At 42.2% G+C, this 27,581-nt stretch overlaps 2 protein-coding genes across 3 annotated transcripts in view; one reads left to right on the top strand and one right to left on the bottom strand.

Annotated features, from left to right (window-relative positions):
• Window positions 1-27,581, top strand: part of RABEP1 (rabaptin, RAB GTPase binding effector protein 1) — a 266,434-nt gene that overhangs the window by 47,543 nt on the left and 191,310 nt on the right. The window lies entirely within an intron of this gene.
• On the bottom strand, window positions 1,958-25,643 carry SCIMP (SLP adaptor and CSK interacting membrane protein). 2 transcript variants are annotated; one of them, XM_077165843.1, is made up of 5 exons: window positions 25,474-25,643; window positions 10,454-10,577; window positions 8,897-8,960; window positions 5,545-5,618; window positions 1,958-4,117 (listed from the first exon to the last, which is right to left on the bottom strand). In XM_077165843.1, exons 2-5 carry the CDS (start codon window positions 10,563-10,565, stop codon window positions 3,966-3,968), a joined length of 402 nt encoding a protein of 133 aa, XP_077021958.1. In that variant the 5' UTR covers window positions 10,566-10,577; window positions 25,474-25,643; the 3' UTR covers window positions 1,958-3,965. The 2 variants fall into 2 exon arrangements, with proteins under 2 accessions (XP_077021958.1, XP_077021957.1); XM_077165842.1 differs by lacking the exon at window positions 25,474-25,643 and adding an exon at window positions 11,938-12,198.

Below are 27,581 nucleotides of genomic sequence, written 5' to 3'. Positions count from 1 at the left end.
CTGAAGGGATACAGACTGTGCAACAGGACTAGATACAAAAACTCAAAAATGGACAGCACAATAATACCTAAGTGTAATGTAACTAGGTTGGAACACTGAATGAAGCTGCACCTGAAATATGGTTTTTTGTTTGTTTGTTTGTGTGTTTGTATCTTTTGTTTTTGTTTTTTTCTTTTTCCTTTTTATATATATATATATATTTTATTAGTATTATTATTTTAATTCTCTTCTCTATATTAACATTCTATATCTTTTTCTGCTGTTTTGCTAGTTCTTTTCCTAAATCGATGCAAATGTACTAAGAAATGATGATCATACATCTATGTGATGATACTAAGAATTACTGAGTGCATGTGTAGAATGGAATGATTTCTAAATGTTGTGTTAATTTCTTTTCTTTTTTTTGATTAATAAAAAAAATTAAAAAAAAAAAAAAAGCCGATCCATCTCTGGTGTGTTGCATTCCAGGAGCTAGCAAACTAGAACATTACCCAATATAAAGTCTCACACAAATTGTTGCATACTCCCAGAGAAAACCAGCCCGTCAAACTGTTTTTTTTGTCAGACTGAGTGGTAGATTTCCCACTAATTTTCAGCTTTCAATAAATATTTACTGAGTGCTTATTATGTGCCAGGGTTTGACTTCATACTTGAAATATAGCAATAAATCAGACAAATTCCACCCCAAAGGAGCCCCCAGACTAGAAAGGAGGATAGAAAAGCAACCAGGCAAATACAATGCAAAATGAGAAATATTTCCCTACAGGGAGTTATGAGAGCCCGGAGGAGTTCATTCAGTCATTCATTCAGTGTATTCACTGAGCATCAACATGTGTCTGGGCTCCATGCTAGGCACAGAGAAAGTAATAGAGGAAAGAAAGACACAGTTCCTTCCCTCCTGTCACTTTCAATCTAGAATTAAATAGGTATAGCATGCTATGCTATGAGAGGAGAGCATCTAAGAGGTATCTGACCCAAATTTGGGGTGATGAGGAAAGGACATGGAAGTTGAGACTGAAAGGATCAGAAGATGGGGAAGAATGTTCCAGAGAGGACACCACTGTGTACAGACACAGGGGCCAGAGAGACCATGGGAAGAGGCAACCAATGATCAGATCCTGCCAGGCCCTGTAGCCCATGTTAAGAAATTTGGGCTTTTTTCTGAGGATAGTGAGTAAAGAGTACATTTATTTAAGCAAGGAAATGAAGTGGTCAGGTTTTTACTTTAGAAAATCACTGGCTGCTTTGTGTAAATTGGATTGGAGGGTCTACCAGAGGCAAGAGATCACTTAGGAGGTTATTGAAATTCTCTTGGCAAATGCTGGCAGTGGACTGAGGTAAGGAGCAATGATTTGTGAGGGCACCATCAGCGTGAGGTGGGGAATACTGGAAATGGGGGGTAGGGGGAAGGATTCCAGATAGTATACTAGTTTCTGACTTCAGCAACAAGGAAGCTAGTAGAGAACAGGAAGTTTAGAATTGGGGGTAGCTAATCATTTTGGCATATGAGCCTTAAGATTTGTGGGAGAGTCATACAGCGATGTCCTGGAGGCAGCCAGGTCTGGCACAGAGAAGAGAGCTCAGCTGAAAATTGCAAATTTAAGTCTCCAATATGGAAGTCATCAAAATAGAGGCAGGCTCTGAGCCCATGGGCACAAATGGATCATTCAAGAGTATTTAGGGTGAGATGAGAACAATGCTGGAGACAGAACTCTATGGAAGACCAACAATGAAGAGATGTTTCAGAGAGAAGGGGGGCCACAAACCAGACTGAGACAGGCCAGAGAGGAAGGAGGAGAAGCAGCAGAGGGTGGTGTCCCTGAAACCAAGGAGGAGTTAAAATTTGTCTGGCCTTTGCTTTTAACAAAAGTTAAAAGCAGAGGTATGGAGAGTTTAAAAAAACTTCATGAAAGGAGAGCATAAATTAAAAAAATATTTAACTTTAGTTTGTGGATTTTTTTAGACATTTTTTATTGTGAAATATAACATATATACAAAAAAGCAATACATTTCAAAGTACATTTTAACAAGTAGTTATAGAACAGATTTCAAAGTTTGGTATGGGTTATGGTTCCAAAATTCCAGGTTTTTCCTTCTGTTTAATCTCCAGTGGAGACTAAAAAGAAATATCAATGTAATGATTGAGTAGTCATACTCATTTGTTAAATCGTAACTTCTCTGTTAAAACTCCTTCTTAGAAACAGACAAAAAAACCTTCTCCTTTGAGCCTTCTCCAAGTCTTTAGGGATATTTGGGTTATGCCCATTCTGACTTTTTTTCATGTTGAAAAGGGGTGTCAGCAATATGGGATGGGGGATGGAACTGGTTGATGTTCTTGAAGATATTGGCACCTCTGGGTTTCAGAACTATCTGGCCTAGGAACCATCTGAAGGTTTTAGATTTCTGAAAAGTAAACTTAGTGCATGCAATGTTTGTAGGATCTCAGAGCCCTGGGAAAAGATAATTATAATTTGGGAAAAGAATCCTCTCTCTGGCTCACAGAATACCAGAGTTCTATAAGGCCATAGTTAGAGAACCCGTGGTCTAAAATAAGGTGGTATTAACAGCAAGCTGGAAGTCCCATGGAGTCTAAAAAAAAAGAGAATGAGGGAGCAATTCTATGTCCAGTTGGTCCAGCATTGTTTGAGGGAGAAAGCTTGAACATAGCAGGAACATGCTTCCTTATCCCTCAGGGAGGAGCTTAGTTCAAGGACACTCCCAGGTCTTTTCATGGTTCATTGTGCTTTCCCTGCAAGCTTATTCATTGGCTGGGTTTTCCAGGGATTGTTTAGAAATCAGCATATTGTGAGTCTGCTTAGAATGAGTCAAGTCCTAGGACTCAAGCAGATCATCTCAGAGGAACTGATGAGGTCTGGAACGTGCATAGTTGATTTGGGCCTTGGTAAGCCCATTAGGGCACCTGCTTAACAGGGCAGCAGCCCACTTCCCTTGTATCTCATTAGCTGCAGCACATCACAGTGTAGTCTCTGCCTCCCCGTTGCTCAGGGACAGTGATATGGAAGGAAAGGGCTTGATGTCATTGGCATAGAATTTTCTATAGGGGAGAAAGCACACAAAAAAATCATGGAGGAGGGAAGTCTTATGCTCCCTGAACTTCCATCTTGAATCTGCCATTGTTCAATGGCCCTTTCCTGTTGTTGATAATTTTTCCTGGGGAAATCCTAATTTTCCTATAGCTCCTCACACATACATGTGTAAACGAACCCCCCCCTTTTTTTTCAAATTAGGGTGTAACTTCTGTCCTTTGTTGATTGTTATAGTACATCCTGCACTGCACAGCATAGAGTAAAACCTAGGCACGAATTTGAATCTCTATGCTTAGTTTGGCCAACATCATATAAAGACACTGGTGTGTGTATTGGTGGGAGGGTTCACTAGAATAAATAGTACTTCAAACTCCCAAGGTGTGAGGTGGTGACTTGCCCACAAGAGGACACAGCCATGGTTCCTTGATGCATGAGATGGGTAGGGTTGGAGGGGTGGGAGGAGTTAGACTTGTGTTCAGTGAGGGCTTTGCTGGAGATGGGATTCTAAGCACAATCAAACACAGAGATTTCAGTCATTTAGAACCACACGAAGTAAGAGAACAAAAGAGGAAAGCATGCCAAAAAAAAAAAAAGAGTGGTTCCTCACAGGTGGGGGCTGCTGTGGGATCAAGGAACCCTATGGTCCTTCACCATGGAAACTTCCTCGACAGAAGCACAAAGCCTGACTCCTTGCAGTCCTCAGGGCTAAGCCTCAGCATCTTCTTTCCTCTGGCTTCAGTCATCTAATTGCTGAGACTCCTTCATCTCTGGTTTGGGAAGTGCTTCTCTCCCAGAATTTCATAAAATTACCACTGGTGCTCAGGACTCAGATACCTATTGAAATTCAACCATTGTTGTTTGCTCTAAAATAAACCATGTAAACCTTGTCCCGCTTGCCAAAAAGAAAAAATAGTTGTTTCAAAATGATGTTTTAAACATTTTAGGTATTTCAACATCATCATAATCACCATCAGGCTCAATATAGCTCGGGATGGAAACTGTCTTCTTATTTCTAACTTTATTTATCGATGAGTATGCAGCTGGTGGCTGACTTGGGGTTTCCTGAAGGGCTAGAATACAAAAGAAAAGGTCTTTAGATACAAAGCTATTGTGTTTATATATTTTTGGTCAAGTGGCTCAGCATGATTTTCTTGAGTTTCAGTGATCTTCCTACTTCTTGGTGGACTGGGTCCCCATTTTACAGAAGAAAGTCAGACACAGAAATGGCCCAGTTTGGATTACGCAAGTGAGCAAATGGCAAACATTGGTCAGACACCTTGGTTCCTGCATCTCTCTGCCATAGACAAAGGCCTGACTCTGAACACTTAGAAAAGAAACTGACTAAAACTGGTAGTCATATGAATCTGGTTGTGTCTTTACATCCTAATTCTCAGGAGGAAGTAATACAACCCTGATTTCCTTTTTGGCAAATCCCTCACAATGACAGACTTTTCCAGAACTGTCTAATTGCTCATGTATAAATCTCTCTGCTAAGAGAGGAAGGTGACAGTGGTATTTTCAAAAGGTAGAATTAATAGAGAACAAGTAACTAGCCAAAAGATTGAAGTGGCTAGGAGAAAGATGATTAAATAGCTCACTCCACCTTTGATGGAAATGGGAACTGCCTCTACTGCAGGCTCATCTTTTCCCAAGGGAACCTGAAAAATTACCACCATTTCATTTCCTGCAGAGTTCTGCAGTTAGGTGAATCTAAGCTCATGTTCAGACTCCAGCACTCACTAGCTGTGTGACTTTGGGCAAGTCACTTAACTTCTATGTGTCTTGGCATCCTCCTCTGTCAAAAGGGAAATAATAACGTACCTGCTTTATGGAGTTGTGAGGATTTGGTGAGATAATGCCAATAAGTTGTCTAGCACAGGGACTGGCTCATGGTGCATGTGCAATAAATGGTAGCTAAGATTATGATTTATTTATTCAATCAAACATTTCTCTTAAGTACCTGTTAAGCTCTAGGCACTGTTCTTGGTGAGGGATAAACAGTGATGAACAGGACCAGAAAGATGCCTGTTTTCCTGGAGTTTATATTCTGGTGGAGTAGATAGATCATAAATGAACAATGACTAAATAAGACAATTTCAGGTAATTGCCGTAAGTTTCATAAAGGAAATTAGTAAGCCTACTTTAGATGGGGTGGTCAGGGATGGCCTCTTTGAGGTGGTGACATTTGAGCTGATACCTGAAGGACAAGGTAAAGCCAGCTTTACAAAGAGTTTCAGAAAGAACATTCCAGGCAAGGGAGACCATGCAGCTTTGCATATAGGAAGTGTGAGAGGCCCAGTGACACCCCCGACTTCCTTTATACTCATATTCCAGGCTTGAATTTGAACACGAATTTACACATTGCATATCAGGAGTCTTGTTATGTGTTGTGCCTCTTTTAAACTTACTTGTCTCTTTTAGATGCTGCCACTTGCAAATCCTAGATAAATTTGTTATCCTACTCTGAATGAAACTGTTATAAGCAATATACACTTACAGGCATCTTCTGGAGAAAGCTGACCCCTGGGTGGCAGAGGGGGTGACTGAACTGGTGATTGATTAAGAACATTCCTAGAAAGAGGGAAAAAGAGGGAGTCAGTGGTTTTGAACATGTCTGCTGTCATGAAACTTAAAAGAAAACATCAGGGTGATCTTGATTATCATATAAGATCCAGCTTTAATGTCATTTTCTTGATGAAATCTTGCTCAAATTATGTAAGTTGTTAATTGCCTCCTCTCCAACACTCTCAGAGCATTTTGCTGAGATGTAACATTTATTAAGCACACAAAGCACAAGACACACACCAGCAGTGTCCACATATACTCTGTCATTTTACTTTTCTAGTAATCCAATAAAATAGGGTTATTAACCTCATTTTACAGATAAGGTATTAGACACAAAGGCTAAGAGAATTTCCCAAGATTTCAGGATAGATCATACAACTTGTCTTCAAACTCAGGGCTTCTAATTAAGCCCATATGCTTACCCAGATATAGCAGTAAGTACATCAGGTCACGATTATTTATGCATCTATTTCCCCCCACAAACCTGTCCAGGATTCATGATCAAGGATACTATCCTTCAAGGGCTAACAGCACAGTACTTGGCACAGAGTAGATACTAAATGCATGGTTGAGAGGAATGAGTACATGGCTAGAATGTTTGGCTTCCCATACTCTTAAAAAAAAAGCATCAGACAAACCAGAGACTATTGGATTTTGTGACTGACAATAAGGTAGCTTTAAATGTTGAATGACGCATAGACAAATAAAACTTTAAGAGTTTTGATTCAAAAAAAAAGAAAACATCAGGGAACGTGAATAGGGTTGAGCATTCAACTCTTGATCACCACATATTGGAAAAATTTCCTTCCCTTTCTCTGTCCTGCATCCCAATTTGTACATGGCACGCTAAAGAAACCAGTTCTTCTAGGCCAGGGAATGGCTGAAATTAAGGTAAGGGAGTCGTACTGCAACTTTGAATGTGGAGTGTACCTTCCTGTGTTTGCCTGAGCTGGCTTAGAAGCAGGAGGTGAGTACCAGGTGTATTTGCAAAACAGATGTATTCTTAAAGCTAAATGTAAGCACATCCTATGACAGCAGTCCCACTACTGAATATATACCTTACAGAAACACATGCAGGGGCGGGCCGCAGTGGCTCAGCAGGCAGAGTTCTCGCCTGCCATGCCGGAGACCCGGGTTCGATTCCCCGTGCCTGCCCATGCGGGGGAAAAAAAAAAAAAGAAGAAATATGTGCATATGCTTACCGAAAGACATGCACTAAAATGTTCATTCAGTCTCTTCATTGGACACTACCCAAATGCTTATCAGCAGCAGAATGGATAAATTAACTGTGTACTCCCACAGTGGAATACTCTATGACGAAGAAAATGAACAATCTACAGCTATGCGTACTGAATCTCACAGAAATAATATTGAACAAAAAAAAAAGCCAACACCAAATAATATGTACTGTATGATTCCATTTCTAGAAAGCATAAAAACAAGAGAAAACATTTATACTATTAGTCAGATAGTAGTTACTCTGAGGGTGCAGTGGTTTAAAGGGAATATAAGTTGAGCATCTGAGGTACTGGTAATATTGTGTTTTTTTAATTTTTTTTTTACATGGGCAGGCACCGGGAATCGAACCTGGGTCCTCGGGCATGGCAAGCAAGCATTCTTACCTGCTGAGCCACCGTGGCCCACCCTAATATTGTTTCTTGATCTGGGTTGGGTGCTAGCTACCTGGGTCTGTTCAGTTGTGGAAAATCATTGAGCTGTATACTTCTATGTGCACTTCTCTGCATATAATACTTAAGAAGTTAAAAAAAATACTCTAACAAAGCTTTCCTACCTAGACTGTAGTCCCCTCTGTGTACTCTGAGTTCCAAACTGGTACTGGATTCTTCTGAGCCATGTTTTGGACTTCTCTATTTTGTTAAGCACTAATCCTGCACAAGCATCTTTAGATTGTTGTGTTAAGTGGACAAAGGAACTCATGGCAACAGCTCCATCAGTGGCCTCTTTCCACCCTTCCATGGCTCTTCTGAGGAAAGGGGGATGATAAATTTGGGAAAATTCAGCTCTCCTGATTTTCTCCTGTAGAGCTGGCCGGCCTGCAGAAAGCATATAACCTGCTTAGGTCTTTGCGTTTTAGAGAAAGGGGTGTGTCCTGTGGGGAGACCTCAGGTTTTCCAGGGCCACCTGTGAATTGCCCAGTTCAGAATTAGAAAGCTCACCATGTAAAGAGCTACATTCTTCATTGACAGTTTTATTTTTTACAACGGTGGTATTTTGATCACCTAACTGCCTAGCACATTTATCCTATTCCTCTAGGAGCTCAGAATTGGTGGAGAAGGGATTTACTGTTTGCTGGGTCCCTTGAGCCCCAACTAAAGTCATTTTAGAAAAGCATACATTCTACTTTAAATGGTACACACATTACCAAGCAAGAACTCACCCTTAACTGGCTCCTGGGAGGGAACCTCTGAGCCCTTAAAGTATCCTACCTGGGGCCTAGGACCACGCCAGACAGTTTATGCAAACAGTGTGATTTATGGTGAATGGCTGCTTTTGTCCATCTGGGACTCAGCCACACTGCGTCAGCCTGGGGGGCTAGTGTCAGTAGCTGAGGTCAGTCACATGAGTGCTCCATGCCTAAGTGACTGACCCCCAGTAAAAAACCTTGGACACCAAGGCTCAGTGAGCTTCCCTGGTTGGCAACACTTTGCACATGTTGTCATACATTGTTGCCATTTGGAAGCTCACACCTGTTTTCTTTTGGACTCTGCCCTAAACATCATTTTCCTTTGCTAATTTTAATGTGCATAGTTTCTCATTTAAAACCTATAACCATGAGTGTAACAGCTTTTCTGGGTCCTGTGTGTCCTTCTAAAGAATCATCAAATCTTGGAAACCCTGTCATAGAAGCGATTATAAAGCCCCCAATATATCATGAACTACAAAAGTAAAGTGAATGGCATATACTTATTTATCATAATAACTTCTAGAGGACTATATTTGAGATCCACTTAAAGTAAGCATTTAAAGAAGTGTGGGCCTAACCCTGAGTAGTGGGCACATGACACAAAGCTAGATCTTGACCTCCATCAAAATAGACCAGATGAAAAAGGACTTGGAGAGCAGAGAGAGCCAGACAGGATCTTGCACCCTTGGAGCCCTGAGACTTCTCCGTGGAAATCAGTGTGGAGAGTTGGTAGACACGACACTTCACCAGCTCCACAGGGAGAGTGGGTATTTCAGTCACACTAGTAAAGTAATATAGGAACAATAGTGGAAGTGACAATCTTCAAGATTAAAAAGCAGAAGGATTTCCACCCACTTACTCATACATCTTTTCTTCATCTCTTTGGTTTCGTTTCAAGGGCTTGGCAATTTCCCATTTCTTGCCTAAAAGGAGGAAAAAGCATATTCATTTAGTTTGCGATTTTAGGGTTTAGAAGTCCTCAAAGACCAGAAGGGTCTAGGACATTTTGAAGAAGAACTACCAAGAGGAAAAAGACTTAGAGACACAGAGCTAATATTTGGTAGTGCTGGAATGTAAAACAGGCCTCCTGACGACAGAATCTGTGCACTAACCCAATTGGGGCAGCAACCATGTGGGCTCTGTTTATTTTCTCACTTGCTCTTAGTTGGCATAGGTCAGATGAATAAATTTTGTTTTGGAGGAAATGATACAGCCAATGGGAAAAGCAGTTTGTAAACTGCGCTTGGCACATAAATTGTTTCTAATGATAACCTGTTTGTTAAAAAGATAAAAGAGAGTAGGTAAAGTTTTTGTTCAGTCATACTTTTGTCCATCTCTGAGAATGAAAACTTTTAAGAAGGCAAATGAGTAGAAGATTATAGGGGCCAAGAATACACATTTTCTATTAAAAAAAAATTGGTTACCATCAAGCAATAAAGGGGAAAAAGCATTGAACCAAGAGCCTAGCAGACCCGAGCTCTGGTTTAATTCTGCTGCCAGCCCCTGGTTAGAATCTCAACCAAACCTCCACCTTCTTCTGAACCTTAATTTTCTTATCTCTAAAAAGAGACTGAGAAGAATGACCAAAAGGTTTCACCTCTTCTGCAGCCCTGACCTTTCAGCACTGGGTTGAACAGGATTCTGAACCTGTGTCCAGATGCGGTGTGAGATCAGTGTCATGCTAATTGAGGGAGGCCTGCTATGGGCACTCTAGGGGAGGGTGACTGTGCCCCTCAGTGTATTAACCATCTTTAAGTATATTCCAGGCCTAGGTCTTTATTTAAAGGGATAGGATCTAAAGCAAGCACATCACTGAATCAAAGGTTTCTTGTTCCTGGAAAAGAGCAGCAAATTGAAAAACCCACTTGTAGATAATCCAAAATTAATGTTCATCCCCAGACAGCCTTTTATATATGTCTGAGCATACCAATAACCTCTGGTTAAGGTGGAAGTAATACTGAAAAACTCAGAATATGACCTTAGAGAAAATAATCATGGTAGCCAAGTAATATGTTGATCATGGACTGATCCATTTTTCATTCTTCAAGACAGTTTTCTAGACCTCCCACAGACTTGTGCTCTCTCTCAAGCCCCAAAAGTAGAATGCTATGATCAGCAACCAGGTTGGAGAGAGGAAACATTTGAGCTCATTGTGCCTTAAAATAGATTCTGCTTCCCCTTAGGACTGAAAACATTCTTGGAGATCAGTAACTCCCCTCCTTTCACTGTACTGGGAAACTGAGGCCCAGTGACACAAGTTAATGGCAGGGGTAGGATTCAAACCCAGAATTCATGATGCTTAATCCAAGGTTCAGCTTACAAAAGCCCAAAACTCATCTTCCTGCCCTAAAGAAGCTCTAATGCACTGATGACCACCTCTCCCCTCCTCAGCCTGCCCAAGTGAGATGGCCATTACCTTGTCTAAGCTGCCGCCTACAGACACAGTACAAGATGAGGCCCAGACCCACAGAGACAGTGATGATGGCCATAGCTAGGATGATCCAGAAGTTGCTTCTCCACCAATTCATTGCAGTGGAATCCTGAGAAGAATGGAGATAGAAAAATGATGTGTGAGTGAAAGGCCTCTGGAGGTGATGGTAGTGGGGGAATGTTATTTATCACTTTGTATAGAGATAGGGACATCTGCTTAGAAATCAGACCGGCACTAATTCACATTCAAACTTCTACCGATTAGTTAGCTGGGAGACCTCAGACAAGTCAACCTTCTCTGAGCTTTAGTGTCCTCATCTGTCATATGGGGATGATACCATCTACTGCCTCACAGTGGGTGTGTGAGGATTTGAGATCTGTACATGCTATGCACTCTGGAAATGTTAGATATAATCACTGTTTCTTTTTATATTGCCATACATGCTGCAGGAGGGGGAAAGCACCATTTAAAATAAATACTTGGCCTCAGCTGTTTTTCTATAATAAAGGCAACAGAGGCTTAATTCATAACAGGGGGGATAGAGTTTTGAGGGCTCCTTTTAAAGGGGTAGGTGATTAAAAAAATACTTTAATGGGTTTCTTTGAGTGAGACATAGTCAGAGGGAAAAGGTGAAGCCCCAGAACAAGCTGAGTTGTACTACATGAGAATAGTAATAAGATTTTAGGAGTTGGAGACTGGCAGACTAGAAAGTAGTATTAGAGGGGAACATAAGAAAGGTAGCAGCAAGTTAGAAAATCATTAGAAATTCCCCATAGTGGAAAATGACCAGTGAATTTGTAGGATAGTTATAACTAATACTCAGTTTTAATTTGTTGCCTGTATTATGCTGCATTGTAATTATCCTCTGTTACACTCTGTTATGGACTGCATCATGTCCCAATCAAAGACATGTTCAAGTCCTAATCCCTGGTTCTGAAGATGTGAACCCATTTGTAAATAGGATCTTTGAAGATGTTACTAGTCAAAGTGAGGCCAAACTGAATCAGTGTAGGCCTTAATCTAATATGTCTAAAGTCCTTATAAGCAGAGGAAGTTTGGGCACAGTCATTAGGAGACAGGCAGGGAAAGAGATGGCATGTGACAGTGGCAGAGATCAAGTTATGAATTTCTGGTAAGCCACTACCAGAACACTACAGACTGCAGAGAAAGCATGGCTCTGCCAACACCTTGATTTTGAACTTCTGATTTTCAGAACATGGGAATATAAACGTATTGTTTAAGCCAACTTGGTTTGTGGTATTTGTTATGGCTGCCCTGGCAAAGTAAGATACCTTCAAACCGTCTATAAAATTGCATAATACACAAAAGCTTGTATGAGTAGAGCTGGAGGTGGGGGGGGATGACAAGTGTGCAGGGGTTTCCCAAGCCACTGGTGGCATATGGGCAAGTAGAGAGAACAGCAGCTGACAGGCTACAAGTGACAGCAGGGAACAGGCTTCAGGATCCACCAGCAGGAATAGCTCCCAGAAATTCAGAAAGATCTTGGGGAGGGGCTTGGTTCTCTTCATCCAAGGAATGGGCAACTTTTCCAGTTCATTTGGATATTGAAATAAAAATGATAATTGAAGACTGGGAGACATCCTGGCATCATGGTTGCATGAAAATCAACTTCTTGTGTCACACATTGAGATAATGGAAACTCATCCAGTACATGTTAATGTAGTACCATTTCAGATTTATACTTCTGAGTAATATTGTCGATGTAAACTGGTACCTGGGCAGGTGGCAAAGGAACAAGGACAAAAATAAGCTGATGCTAAAACCATTATTACTGCAAAGACCTTCTAATTTGGCTTAGAATTTTAAAATACTGGCATAGTGCTTTCATTTATTAATATAGTCTGATTTGGATTTTCAGTTTCAAACTTCCTTGCTTTAGTGAAATTTTGGCTTGATCAAATATAATGTTATTTGACTGTTTAATAAAGTTGTATATGGCAAAACAACACTGTGGGGTTTTTTTTTTTTTTTTTTTTTTTTTTTTTTTTTTTATGGGTACATGGGCTGGAAATCAAACCTGGGACTCCCACATGGTAGGCAGGCATTCTACTACGGGTCCTCCCGTGTACACTGTTTTATACACATGATTCTGTAGATAACTTTTTTGCTCAATGTTGTTTTTGTGGTTTATCCATATTGGTAGATGTAACAGAGATTTACATTTACAGGAGCCAAGTGTCAGCTACCTGGGATAATTCACCCCTAAGGCATGCAGACAGCATAAATTTTGTTGCAGATAATCTTTTCAGGATGCACGAAAGAGAGCAATGAAGGAAGAAGAACAAAGGAAAAAGAAAAGAGAAAAAAAAGGAAACTGGAAGCTTGGCATTCTGTGAAGTTTTTGTTTTGCAGGGCCCAGTGTAGTCTAGAGAGCAATGGATTTAGGAAGAAGCTGCAGAACAGAAGGAAGTCTCTTTGTTCAAAAAATCTAATTTGGAATCTTTCCTCCTTTAGTTCTGGGGGACCAGGTAGATGATAGATAGATAGATATGACAGACGGAATTTTCTTCCCTTCATTTTCTCAATTCTCTTTCCTCCTATTCAAATGTTTGAACTCCTGGTTCTTTATCTTTTTTCTTATATTTTATATCTCTGTCTAGTGGTTTTATTCTTGAAGAATTTCCCCCCAAAGCAGCTGTTTTAGTTTCCTGGCTGCCAAAGCAAGCACTATGCAATGGGTTGCTTAAACAATAGGAATTTATTGGCTCATAGTTTTGAGGCTAGAAGTCCAAAATCAAGCAAGACTATGCTTTCTCCCAGAAGATTATGACGTCCATGGGTAGCTGCCAGCAGTCCTTGGTCCTTGGCTTTTCTGTCATGTGGCTTTTCCTGCTTTCTTCCTGGGTTCTGTTGACTTTCAGCTTCTGGCCACTCCTTTCTGGATTTCTCTGTCTGTGATCTCTTCTCTAAAGTCTTCAGTAATAGGATTAAGACCCATCCTGATTCAGGTGGGTCACACCTTAATGGAAATAACCTCACCAAAAGGTCCTATCTACAAGTGTTCACATCCACAGGAATGGATTAAGTTGAAGAACATGTTTTTCGGGGGTACATAGTTCCAAACCACCACATTTTTTTGTGTGTGCACATAGTCTTTTTATAGCTACAGAAGTAAATACCAGGATTTAAGAGACAAAAGTTGTTGCATCTGGGAGCATGGCTGGGTGAGGGATGGGAGTGGGAAGACTAGGAACCATAGCTTTCCATCACAAGCCCTCTGAATTACTTGATTTTTTGACTCTTTGCATTATTTTGATAAAATTGAAAAGGAGTCAATCAACCATATAGTATAGTTTCCATAAAAAGCCACTGCTTAGTTTCCAGGTCAGAGAAATTTCAGTCTCATCAGGAAGTAAAATGTTGTCAGAAAATGAAACAATGGGTCACTTTTCAGAATTACTCAGAGTAGTTTTTTTAATTTTTTATTTTTTTTAAAACATAACATACAAACACAAACATTCTTACTGTATGATCATTCTGTTCTTGGTATATAATCAGGAACTCACAATATAATCACATAGTTGTATATTCATCATCATGATCATTTCTTAGAACATTTGTATCAATTCAGAAAAAGAAATAAAATGAAAAAAGAAAAAAATTATACATACTATACTCCTTACCCCTCCCTTTCATTGATTACTAGCATTTCAATCTACTAAATTTATTTTAACATTTGTTCCCCCTATTATTTATTTATTTTAATCCATATGTTTTACTTATATGTCCATGAGGTAGATAAAAGGAGCATCAGACACAAGGTTTTCACAAGCACAGTCACATTGCGAAAGCTATATCATTATACAATCATCTTCAAGAAACATGGCTACTGGAACACAGCTCTACATTTTCAGGCCCTTCCCTCCAGCTCTCCAATATACCTTAACTAAAAAGATGATATCTAGATAATGCCTAAGAATAACCTCCAGGATAACCTCTCAACTGTTTGAAATCTCTCATCATTGACACTTTATTTTGTCTTATTTCTCTCTTCCCCTTTTTGGTCGAGAAGGTTTTCTCAATCCCTTGATACTGAGTCCCCCTCATTCTAGGATTTCTGTCCCATGTTGCCAGGAAGGTCCACATCCCTCGGAGTCATGTCCCATTTAGAGAGGGGGAGGACAGTGAGTTTGCTTGTCATGTTGGCTGAGAAAGAGAGAGGCCACATCTGAGCAACAAAAGAGGTTCTCTGGGGGTGACTCTTAGGCCTAATTTTAAGTAGCCCTAGCCTATCCTTTGCGGGAATAAGTTTCATATGAACAAACCCCAAGATTGAGGGCTCGGTTTATTGCTTTGGTTATCCCCGCTGCTTGTGAGAATATCAGGAATTCTCCACATGAGGAAGTTTCCCCCTTTCTCACCATTCCCCCAAGGGGACTTTGCAAATACTTTTTTACTCACTATTCAAATCACTCTGGGATTTATCGGGGCATCACAGAGTGATTTTTTTTGCAGTTCTTTTCTTACAAATCAAATAGTCATGATTTGTCATCAGAAGTTTTGAGTGTCTTCAGTGCTCTGAGAGCTCTGCCAAGTGCTCTCCCACTTCTCACTTCGTTACATCTTCACCAATCCCCATTTCACAGATGGGGAATCATGACTAAGGTGAAATGACGTGCCCAAGATCACCCAGCGAGGAAGAAAGGCCAGAATATTTTCCCTCTATGTTCAGAGCCTTTATGATGGACATTTTTACGTGACAGACATAATCTAGGTGTTGCTGTGAAGGCATTTTGTTGATGTGATTAAAATCTACAATCAGGTGTCTTTAAGTAAGGGAGATTGTCCTTGATAATACAGATGGGATTCATACAATCAATTGAAAGACCTTAAGAGCAAAACTGTCATTTCTCTGAGGAAGAAGAAATTCTCCTTCTGAATTACACCATCAGCTTCTGCCTGAGAATTTCCAGCCTGGTGGCCTACTCCACAGATTTCAGGTTTGCCAGGTCCACAATTACATAAGCCAATCCCTTGATCTAAATCTCTTTATACTTGTATAAAATCTGACACTTCTCTTTCTGTGATAGAACCCTGACTCATTCGGCCTTCCTCTGGTGATCTTTGTGATACTACTCCTGACTCCTCAAAGAAAAGCCAAATGGGCTCAGGAGATCTTGTTTTGGGTGCATTGTTGTGGCAGTGATATGATGGCATGAGGAACCAGGAGGGATTCTCAGAATCAATGGTCAGGATCCACAATGAGAATAACAGTTTGAAGTTCCCCACAATCTAGGATCAGAAAACACCACTGTGGGTCACCTGCTTCTCCACATACTGCTGAGAGATGCCTTTTCAATAGTATGTAGGAAGAGCTTGTCTTTTAGGCAGAGTGCAGCTGAGAGAGGCACCCCAGGAGAACCACCCCTTCTCCCTAGTTGGGTGTCCACTGAGACACCAGGCATTTTTTTTGGCCAGGGTACTGCCAGAGAGGGGACAGGAGTTCTGGGGACAAATGATGGGAGTACAAGCAGTGAGGAGTACTGAACAGCTGCCTACTCAAGCTCAGGCCTGGGAAAGATACCGAAGCTGGATTCACCTATGCTGGCATGCCTAGAGTAAGGGCCACAGAGGGTAGATAAGATTGGGGCTGCACAGGCTTGCTGAGAACTACTGCAGCATGGGACAAAGAAGTGCTTGCAAAAGAAGATGCTGAGAGTCAACCCAAAGATGCATCTGAGGGCCCATCAGATCATCAGTGGACTGGTTAGAGTCCCCCCTCCATCTCCACAAACTAGATCAGCAGCAGTGGCCCATTGATGGGTGATTGCTCATGGGAAATTGTTCCTCCCTTTCCTGCTCATCCCAACGTGAGAGAAGTAAGTGCAGGGAAGGGGCTGTTGAGAGACCTGATTAGCCTCCTTCCCTCCTCTTACTCCTCTTCTCTTGGGAGTAATAGCTGGGGTGAAGGGAAGAAATTTGAGTCAAATACAAGACTGAAGTTTTAAAATGGGCATGACTAAATTTGAAAAATTGAAATGAGTCGCTTAATAATCAAAAGTAACTTAAAAGTTTGAAATGAGAATGAAATGTCATTGGAGGGAGGCCACTCCCCAGTGGAAGTGTGGGGACGCCAGGCGGCAGCATTTAAACAAATTATATTAGTTCCTATTCCCATTGTAACAAATGACCACAAATATAGTGGCTTAAAACAACACAAATTTATTATCTTACCATTCAAGGGGTCAGAAGTCGGATAAGTGTCTAGCTAGGCCAAAATCAAGGTGTAGGTAGGACTGTGTTCCCTTCTGTAGGCTCTAGAGTGTATCTATTTCCTTGCCCTTTTTACCTTCTAGAGGCTGCCTACATTCCTTGGCTCATGTCCCCTTCCTCCATCTTCAAAGCCAGCAACATTGCATCTATCTGACCATTCTTCCATAGTGACATCTCCCTCTGACATCTTCTGCCTCCTTCTCCCACATAGAAGGATGCTTATGATTATATTGGGCTATCTGGATAACTGAGAATTCTCTCCCTGTCTCAAGCTTAGCCTACTAGCAACCTTAACTCCACTTGCAAACTTAGTCTCTAACAAATGTAACCTAACAAATTTACAGATTCTGGGGATTGGGATGTGCACATCTTGGGAGAGGGGTCATTATTCTACCTACCACACAAACCATTTCATATTCAAATCTCAACAAGATGAGGCTCTTTAAAGTGGTTCCATGATCACTAAGTCCATTAGACTTAGTGACGTCTGATAAGGATAGGAAAAAAACAGTGAGTGATGATTCTGCCATCTTTGACCAGAAGTTTGCTGCATAGTTCCTTACCTTGCTAATCCATCAGGAAGCATCCGGACCTGCCACAAGGCTGGGGGGCTATTTTTTTGCGGGAGGAGGGTGTCTGCCACATGGGAGAAAAAGTCATTGCTCTCAAGAGTCTGAGGAGATGAGACAATTTTCAAGGCAGGACTCACACCAGGAATAAAGCAGGGCCCCAGGAGCCAAGTGGGGGCCCAAAGTCCAGTCTAGACCAGAAGAGTGTAGGACCTGATACGGGACTAGAGCTGGTCTAATCCCTGAACCACGCAGGTCAGCACTGGCCCCAGGACATAGGGAGAGGCAGAGTCCACAGATCCAGGCCCAGGGGTCCTAGCTACCAGGCGATCAGAGACCTGGAAGCTTCAGGAGTATATGGTAGACATCATGAATGGAAGAAGAAAGAGAAAGAGGAACTCTGGGAATACCCTTTAGTTGCTTGTTATTGTGTACCTTGGGTGTGCCAGCCCTTGAGCCAAGAACTTGACCACTATCAGAAGTTCTCAACCCTGGCTGCATATTGGAATTAGCTTTCAAAACTGCTAATGCCTGCACTACCCCTCTAGAGATTCAGATTTAATTGATCTGGGGTGGGGCCTGGCCACAGGGCTTTTGTTTGTTTGTTTTGTAAAATTCTCCAAGTGTTTCTAATATGCAGCCAAGGTTAAGAACTGTTGACATACATAATATCACTTAATCCTTATTATAACCTTCCAAGGGTGGGATATTATTTACCCCAATTTTCCAGATGAGGATATAGAACTCAGAAAGGTTGAAAGTTGTTAACAGCTACATAGCTAGTAATTGGCTGACCTGAGATTTCCACCCAATTCATTCTGTCACCAAAGTTTGCTCTGTCAGGCTGACACCAATAATAAATGTTTTCTTTTCATAATGGAAGTGAAAGCAGAAGCTTGGCTTGAGATCTTTCAATATTGGCAAGACTTCAGCCTTTAACTGTGACATGTTCCACATAATGAGAACCTCAATATGAAAATGCACTTTAGAGAACTAGCATGTATTATGTGCTCCACCTCATTTAATCCTCACAACAGCTCTATAAGATGGGTAATAATTGTTATCCCCATTTTACAGAGAAGAATAGAGAGTCTTAGAAGAGCTCAATAACTTGCTCAAGGTTGCAGAGCTCGTAAGTGGGAAAAAAACAGAACCCGAATGTAGGTCTGTCTGATTTTAGGGCACTAGTTTATAGCCACCAAGCCAGGACTTCTTAACTGTTACATTTGAATCACCTGGATAATGAATTTAAATGCAGAGGCCAGGATCCTCTTCTCCACTGTGCTCCCAATTCTTATTTGTAGGTCTGAGGTGGGTCTTGGTAATCAGTGTTTTAAACAAGCACCCTAAGTGGTTCTCAGACCTCCTTGTGAGGAACACTGCATCAGGCCACGGTTCAACATCTCATCTATGAATTATAGCAACAGTCTCCTAACTGGTCTATCAGCCTTCCAGCTCATCTTATTTTGCTCTGCACTGCTGTCTGAGGCTCTTTCTCAAGCCAAATCTACCCATGCCATGCTCCTGCCTTAAATCCTACAATGGCTCCCCATTGCCTCCACAACAAGCCCACAAACTCTAGCTTAGCCTTCAAGGCCACACATGACCCGGGCTCTCCCACACTTCCCTCGTGGCTCCTTTGCATAGAATCCCTGGACACAGCAGGTCCTTTCCCATCTTTAGCCTTGATATAAATTTCTCCCTCTCTCTAACCATCTCCTTTCCTGCCTTTCCTTCATCCACAAACCTCTACTGACATAGAGGAGAGGCAGGTGGAAGGAGACTTAGTGGGCTCCCTTCCCCTCTGGTTTATGGTTGAGTTCAACCAATGAAGACAATGTTAAGAGAACCAAATGTAGAAGGAGAACAAGGTCGGTGTTTATTTTCCGGATTTTCTCCCTGCCTGGTGGCTGAGGGTCGGCTGCATTCCGGCGCCAAAAGCCACAGTCCTTCAGGGGTTTTGCTAACTGCTCTCTTCCCTTACCCATTCCAAGCTAGAGATAGTGTGCATTCCACACTAATTTGTTGGCTTAAGGAAGTCTCACCCTTGGAAATAGTCCCTCTTAAACTTTCTTCAAATCCCCCAGTTAGGGTGTGCCACTGTCTTCTGCTTGGACCCCGACTTACATGTTGTGGGCTCTGAGTGTGCTGTCTTAGCCACCCTGATGTATCACCTCTCTGCAACTGGGTACTGGGATCATGGAGAATAGTACCATTGCCCCCTCCCAGGAGGAGAGCTCAACCACTGGGAGATTCAGAGTGGAGTGAGGTGCACTGACATAGGCATAAATAATGCAGGGCCGGGGCTTTGTAAAGGTCTGTGCAGGATTCAGTGCGGGACTCAAAGGAGGAAGGAGTTAATTCTGCCTTGGGAAGAGGATTTTCAGAAGGCTTCTCAGAGTAGATTACTCAAACACTTGACACTTTTTAAAGGATATCCACCAGGCACATGGGAGGAGGACAGGAGCATTCTAGAGAACTTCAGAAGGGGGAGAGTGAGGGGCTTGTTAAAGGACACACATTAACTAATACATAATTAATGACTGGTGTTTAGAGGGTATGTGTGTGTTCATGCATGTGTGCTGGTAGGCAAAGTAGGCAGGGCCAAGTCAAGGAGCACCTTGTATGGTGATTTCACCAACGATGAAGAAGTTTAGGCTGGAAGAGACTTAGTTAGATCCACCTTTTATAGAAAAGCTGTTTCGGCAACTAATGGGGAGAAAGTTCTGGAAAGGGGAGGATGAGAGCCCGTGAAACAAGTTAGCAAACTACTGCAATATCCAAGTAAGAGAAGATGAAGTGTGAACCAAGGTGGTGGCAGTGAGAATAGAAAGGAACGGTGGTTGCAGGAGATGTGATGAAGGGGACACAGGGACTGATTGGTTGGGGGTGAGGTAAGAAGTAAGGATAAATCTGGAGTGACTCAATGACTGGCTTGGTGATGGGCTGGCTGGTGGTGGTCCTGGAGGAGTCAGAGGTAGAAAGGAACCAGCAGACTTGGGGAGGGGACGATAATGTGTTAGGTTTGGGATATGTTGGGTTTGAGGTCGTTCTGGGACATCTTGGTGGTCAGTTGGGCAACAGGGTCTGGAGTCAGATGCGAGGTGTCGGTGGGACACACATGGAGAGGTATCTGTGGCTAAGTAGTGGTTAAAGCTATGAGAGTGGATGAGATCGCTCAGGATATGAGTGAGGGTGAGATGGAATCCTAGGGATTCCATACCTCAGAATGGAAGGGAAGAGGAAGAAGCACTGGCAAAGGAGGCCAAGAATGAACAACCAGGAAACAGGTCAAGAACAGAAGAGAGAAGTGTCCAAGAAGACAAGGGAAGCCTGATGTTCAAGAAGAAGGGAGGGAGCAGTGCGACAGTAGCTCAGTGGCAGAATTGTTGCTTGCCACACTGGAGACCCTGGTTCGATTCTGAGTGCCTGCCCATGCAAAAAAAAAAAAAAAAAAAGAGAGAGGAAACTGAGGTAGTTAGGTTGAGTTGCATAAAATATGAGACTTCAGTGTATTTATAAACTCTGATGGTGCCAAGAGAGAACACAAGAGCAAAATATAGGAATAGAAGAGAAAGCAAGAGCAAGAGCAAGAGCTGAAGGAGAGCAGAGGAGATACCTCCATAGGCCCAGATGGAAGAATGAGCTTTTGAAAGGAAAGAAGGAATAGGCTGAGGATGAGAGGGATGTGATGTTGAAACCAAAGAGAGGTCTGGGGTGTGGAGGCAGGAAGTTGACAACAGTTACACCCAAACCTTCATTTTCTCTGAAGTAGGAAGCGAAGTCATCAGCCTGGGTGGGGTGTGGGAGGCAGTGGGCTCGAGGAGAGTGGCCCAGTGGACTGTGACAAATGCCTTTTCCATGCTCTAGCCTAGGACCTCCCACACATTTGCACACTCTTGTGGCGTCCTCCATCTGCAGTAATTTGTGTCTGGAGGCGTGCTCCTCAGCCATGTGAAGGCACACCACCAACCCTGCAATATGTTAAAATCAATATGGCAAACACATTTTACCTACAACTGAGCCTACATACTATTACAGTGAGGACTCTGTATTTGCTGATTTGCTCACTGCCTGTCTCCCACACTGGCACATATGCTCTGTGAGAACTGGGGCCTGGCCTCTCTCTTACCACTGTTTTTCCGGTACCTGGGCCATCCCCTGGAATACAATAGGTGCTCCACATGTATCTATGAATCTATGAATGAATGGATGCCACATTCTTTTTTCACTACTACAGGCTGACTTCCCTTCTAACAATGCAGGGAAGTAGGCAGTTCCGACCAGGGTCCAAAACTCAGGAGTTTTAACATTCCAATCCAACCCCAGTCTCACCTGTCCGTCTGCCATCAGCTGCTGGCCTCACACCACTGGCTGAGAAGCAGAGGAACAGTGCCAGTGCTGGGGGCAGGGCCGTGCTCCTTCTTTCCACCCCCCACCCCCCTCCCGCCCTTGTTTCTCCCTGTTCTTCCATTAGCCTAAGACTTTCTCAAGTGAACATTAACAAGGCTGTTGCATTTCTGAGTTGTCAGGGAATTGATTAAGCAAGATATACCATAGGCAAGGGAGATGAGTAGGAGAGCAGTTAAAAACAACCACCATCCCAGCCCCAACTCTCACTTCTCCAAAAGGCATTTCTGGGGAGTCAGTGAGAGAAATCATATTCTCCATCACTGGGAATTCCCAGGATTCTGTGGGCTCAGCATTTGCCAAACTTGTATTCCTCCCCCCCACCCAAGATTCTCAATAAGAAATATAATTTATAATATAATGTAAATATTGTGTGACAAGTACATGCATAGTCACATAAATGAAATGAGTTCCCCAGACACCTTTTCTATAGATCATGTACTCCAATATTTTCTAGCTTATTCTAGTCTGTTCTATTTTATTTCAGTAAAAAAAAAAAGTTGTCTGAGTCCCTAAATTTATTTCACAACTCACTAATGGTCATGTCCTATATTTTGAAAAACATGAAATTTTTTTCATGGAAAACAAATTATCTAAAATAGCTCTGTGTCTCAAAAGTTATGGGCAAGGTGTTGAGGGAAATTAGTTTCAGAAAGTTAGAGTAATAAGAAGCCTCAAAAAAGTCTCTCTGTGAAGAAGTAGACTTGTAAACTGCTAAACAAGATGATGAGGAGAGCTGTATTTGAATCTTGTTCTTTGTTTTCTGCCACTGAAGGAAAATGTGGCCCTGGACATGAGTCCCCTTACCTGAGACTCGCACTGTCCTGTATAGCAGCCACTGACCACATATAACTATTGAGCCCTTGCTCTGTGGCTAGTTGGAACTGAAATGGGCTGTATGTGTAAAATGCACACTGGACTTTAAAGATTTAGTGTGGAAAGAAGAATGTAAAAGACCTCTTTAATATTTTTTATTTTGATTGTATGACAATATTTTTGGATATATTGGGTAATACATGTATTATTAAAATTTCCTTTTACATTTTTCTTTCCTTTTTCTTTCTTTTTTTTTTCCTACTGTTAAAACTCCGCCCTGCTCACACTCAAATTCTTACTCTCAACTGTCTGGGCACATTGAACTTACAAAGACGGTTGATGTCAGCTCCAAATATGTAAAACAGTATAAAAATAGAATAGCATGTAACAACAGAAGAATGGATAAACAAATTGTGGTATGTTCAGACAATGAAATGTTACAGAACAGTAAAATAAATAATAAATTCCCAATCCACACAACAGATAAACCTTAAAAATATTTCATTAAGTGTAAGAAGCCAAATAGAAGAGTATTACCTGCGTAAGTCTGTTAATATGAGGTCCAAGAACAGGCTAAACTACTCTTTGGTGAGTAGTAGTGGGTCAGTGCAGTACCAAAAGAGGCTCACCCCAAAGGTTCAGAGCCAGTGCTAAGCACAGAAAAAGAAGTGGACTCTTTGGGAATCCACAGAAGACTCGGGGGAGGGTTTAGAACTTAAAAAGGGCATGGAATGAAGGTTTGAGCTAGTCCTTAAATCTCAGGAGTCTAGCAAAGTTGAGGTGAAACCCATTCTTCTTTCTTTCTCTATCACCTAATCTTGTCATTAAGTATAAAATAAACACACTTAAAAAAAAAATCTCAGTATCACCTCTTAAAAGAAGTTCTGGAATTTCTGGTCCTTGCTCCCAAACAAGGTAGTTTCCTAAACTTCTGATATGTAGTGTGTGATGTGTTCTTCCATGGCAGATAATCCTAGAAAGTTTATCCCAGAATTTCCACAACCCAAAAATATATCCTGGTGGGTTCAACCATATTCCCTCTTGCTGTTTCTTACTTTTTCTTGCTGGCTTGGTTCTAAAAATGTAGAGCAAAACTCAAACCTTGTCATTAAATGCTCTCTGGCAATAAAGTGGTATCATGCTGAATCAAGGAAGGGCCAGGGTGTCTGTCTGTCTGTTCCATAATTACAGGATTATGGTTTGTATTTCAATTTGTTAAATGTATTAATATCCAAACAGAATATAAATAATTTTTAATTTATATGTATCTAGAGGGGAAAAAAAGACTAGAAGGAAATGCACAAAATTCTTTACCGTGGTTGTTATGAGGTGGTGGAATTTGTGGTCATTGTTTCCCTATTTCTCTGTAGTTTTCAAACTTTCAGAGTTAAGAAAAGAACTTAAAAAATTAAAAGAGCCCAACCAGGACCATTCCAGACAATCATAAAGAATACCTAGGGCAATATATAAGATTACACAAGGGTTCCATGCACTAGAGTAACATTCCAGAAACCTACAACCTCCAAGTGGGTTCCTGGTCCAGATAAGTCCTGAAACCTAGAGGGCCCAGCCTCTCCAGAACACCAGATAGTTCCATCTCCCTACCCCAGATTAGTTGAAAGATTCTTTCAATATGAAAACTTTAGAATGGCTGTGGCCCAAACACCCCTAAAAAGAGGGATGGAAAGATCAAAGGTGATGGTGGAGTTATACAGTGAAGATAAGACTTAACAAATGAATATGAATGCAGAATCATTAAATTGTTATCTCTTTTAGCCTCCAGGATGTTAGAGCAGCTAGAAGTAAAAACCCAAAATTGTGGAATGGTAACCCATGTCAAACTCTGAAATCTGTTATACAGCTAATTGTGTTGCAGTGCTTTGAAATTTATTGCTTTTTTGTATATATGTTATTTTTTACAAAAGAAAAGGAGAAAAGTCGATTGTGGTGATAAAAAAAATATTTATTCCTTCTAGTCTCCTATATTCTGGAGCAGCTAGAAGGAAAAATCTGAGAGGATCGTATGGTAGCCTATGAGAAACTCTAGGATCTGTCCTGTAACTACTTGTTGAAGAGTGCTTTGAAAACTATTGCTTTTTCATTTCTTTGCTTTGCATATATGTATACTATACAATACAAAAGTTAAAAAAAAATTAAAAGAAGCTCCCAAGCCTTGTCTGCTCCAGGCTCAGCAATCCCCACTGTTGATTCTCCTTCAGAGTTGCATGTGTGCAGGGGGCCAGGAAAGAGAGTGGCTTTGAGGACTATTGAATGTAAAAGAAAGTAGAAATGGAAACAGCAGTCCAAACCCCGGTTCCTGCAATAATTTTCTAGAGGGCAAGAGCAGATGGCTCACGTAAGACCTCAGCCCAGCCCAACACACCTTGATCCCAGGTCTGCAGAAGGCAGGAGGATGCCTTAAATATCCCTGAACACCAGGGCAGCAGAGACAAAGACAGAAAGGCTAATGGTGTTCCAGGTCTTTCTTTCTTGCAAGACCTCCAGGATCTAGGCAAAGTTCACAAAGTCAGTTCCTCAACTCTTCCCTCCACCTCAACTTCCAGCACAGTACCATAAGAGTCTTCTCAAATACCAATGACCAAACTCACCACCAGTATCCATAGAGTGATAATAACCCCTTTAGAGTTTACAAATCTCATCATTATCTCATTTCAATATCTCCATTTCAACCTGAGAAGTAGGCTTCTTTATCGCCTCTCAATTTACAGATGCGTCAACAGAGCCCCAAAGGACTGACTTGCTTGAGAACACCCAGCCAGTGACTGAAAGAGCAAATTCTACAAGGTCAGTGTTGCTCTAACCTTACCCAGCAGTCTTGCCAAGGCCCTAGGCTACAATCCTCCTGCCCAATGCCCAGGCAGTCCCTCACACTGACATATGTCCTGATGCTAAGACCAACAAATGTCTGTTCAAGTGAAAGCGGGAGATTATCCCTGGGGAAGCGAAGGCACTAACCTGAAACACGAGCGTCTGGATGTGAATGGCTGAGGAGAGAGCAGCACACTGACTGCCACAGCTCAGCACAGCTGATGAGAGGCGTTGCTTGCCCTCAGACTCTTCCACCACCCCTTAGAGGGCATACGCTCTGAGCACCAGCCTGATCACACTTCCCCTTTGTGGTCAACCTATGGGTGAGAGACTCAGACTCCGTCACCAAACAACCATTCCCTTTTCCAGGGAAGCTGACCTGATGCTTCCCAGAAACCAGCCTCCTCTCACTGTCCCTTGTTACTCCCACAATGCCCACGAGAGGACCATCACAGTGTGGGAGGGTGCTCTGGAAGGGGCTGGGCTCCAGGGCAGTGTGGGTGTGTGAGATGTCTACATAGATGAGTCTGCCCAAATATTCCTGGATGAGGCAGCCTGGAGCTCAAGAAGAGTAAGCAAACCCTGACTCCCTCCCAGGGACAGGCCCAGATGGGAAATCAGCTTGTGTCTGACAAAGACACCATCCCTTAAGAGAGCAACTCAAGTACACTCCTGGAAGCCCTGCAACTGCTGACCGAGCTTCTGCACAAAGGAAGCAAGGAATGGCTTCCTGTTTCTAAGAGTGTACAGCTGGCAGAATCAAGAAAGCCCAAATCAGAGTCATCAGGAGACCAGAATTCCAGGTTTTGCCACCTTCCTCTCTAGTGAACCTTTCCCCTCCCTAAAGCCTCAATTTTCTTCTTTGTAAAATGAAAGGGTTGGACTGATAAACATTAAGGTTCTCCAGGGAGGCTGCTGTGGAATCTCTCTTCTGTTATTTTCGGCTCTCCTCAGCTGTCAAACTCCTGGAGGGCAGGGTACCTTCTTGATATCCTCCCAACCATGGCACCCAGCACAGTCCTGGGTACAAAAGAAAATGCCTGGTAAGGAAGAGAAGCTTCGTTATCCAGAGAGAAGACACCAGTTACATTCACCAGAGGCGGCAACCTCATTCTTCCAAATTTGAGGACCCAGCAGTTCAAGGGCCAGAGAGGAGTCAGACCCAGTGCTTACCCTCAAAGAAATCTCTTGAGATAAAAGAGGAAGGTGAAGACATGATAAAATGCAGGGGAGGCTCAGTACCCTGAGGGAGGAAAGTACTTATTATATGGCCCAGAGGTGAAAGGAGGTAGAGACTGCACAGAAGAAAAGGCATTCAAAGTCTTAAAAGATAGAAGGCCCGTAAAGTCATGGGAGTAGAAAGGAAGGGTATTTTAGTCAGGGTTCTTTACAAATACCAGAAACTCAAATTAAGCTAAGCGATAAAGATAATACATTGGATCACTAACAGAAAATCCAAAAGCTCTAATTTCAGGCATGGCTGGGTCAAGGCGCTCTAATATAATTTTTAAAAAATCTCCCATTTGTTCAGCTCTGCGTCCTTTTGTGTTTGCTTCATTTGCCAGCAGGCTTTTTCCAAATGGGACCAACAAGGCCACATGAGCTCCTGGGTCCCATCCTGCTCAGTGACTTGAGTTAAAAGAGACGATTTTTTACTGAAGAATTCCAGCAGCGGTTCCAAGGCTAATGCTCATTGGCTCACCCATCCCTGGACCAACTTCTCTGGCAGGGAAGCACGGTACTTTGGCCAGGCCTTGGTCACATACCCTCCCTGGAGATGGAGTGGGGGTCAGTGCCATGCTAACTACAGGAAGTGAGAGTTGGGGTGGGGGTGGGGGAGTCCCAAAGGGAAGAGGTTAGATGTTAGCTATAGTGAGTATCCTAGGCAGAGGCACCAAAGCAGGAAGTGAGAGATATATTTGGAAACAGCAAGTCAATTTCTTTGGCTGTAGAAAGGTATAAGGTAAGGTAAAGGGGAATAGATGGGGTTGCAGTGTCAGTGACCTTGTGAACCAGGCTCTCAGTTTGAGCTTAATTGGGGGGCAACATGAGAGTCACTGAAAGTGCTACAGTGATTGGATGCGCTGGCTGGAACTGTGTTTCAAGAAGATTCATTCAGCAATGGAGTAGAGGATGAAATGGGTGGAGGGAGCCTGAGGGCAAGAGACCAGCGAGAAGGCTGGTAACTTGGTCCCTTTCAGAGCCCCAGAGGGCTAGAGCTAAGGAAGTTAAAGTGGGGTTGGACGGCAGGGTTT

Source organism: Tamandua tetradactyla, chromosome 6 (genome assembly GCF_023851605.1).
Source record: "Tamandua tetradactyla isolate mTamTet1 chromosome 6, mTamTet1.pri, whole genome shotgun sequence".
NCBI classification, from domain to species: domain Eukaryota; kingdom Metazoa; phylum Chordata; class Mammalia; order Pilosa; family Myrmecophagidae; genus Tamandua; species Tamandua tetradactyla.
The sequence above is the reverse complement of the archived record's forward strand: the minus strand, read 5'-3'. Positions and strand labels throughout refer to the sequence as shown.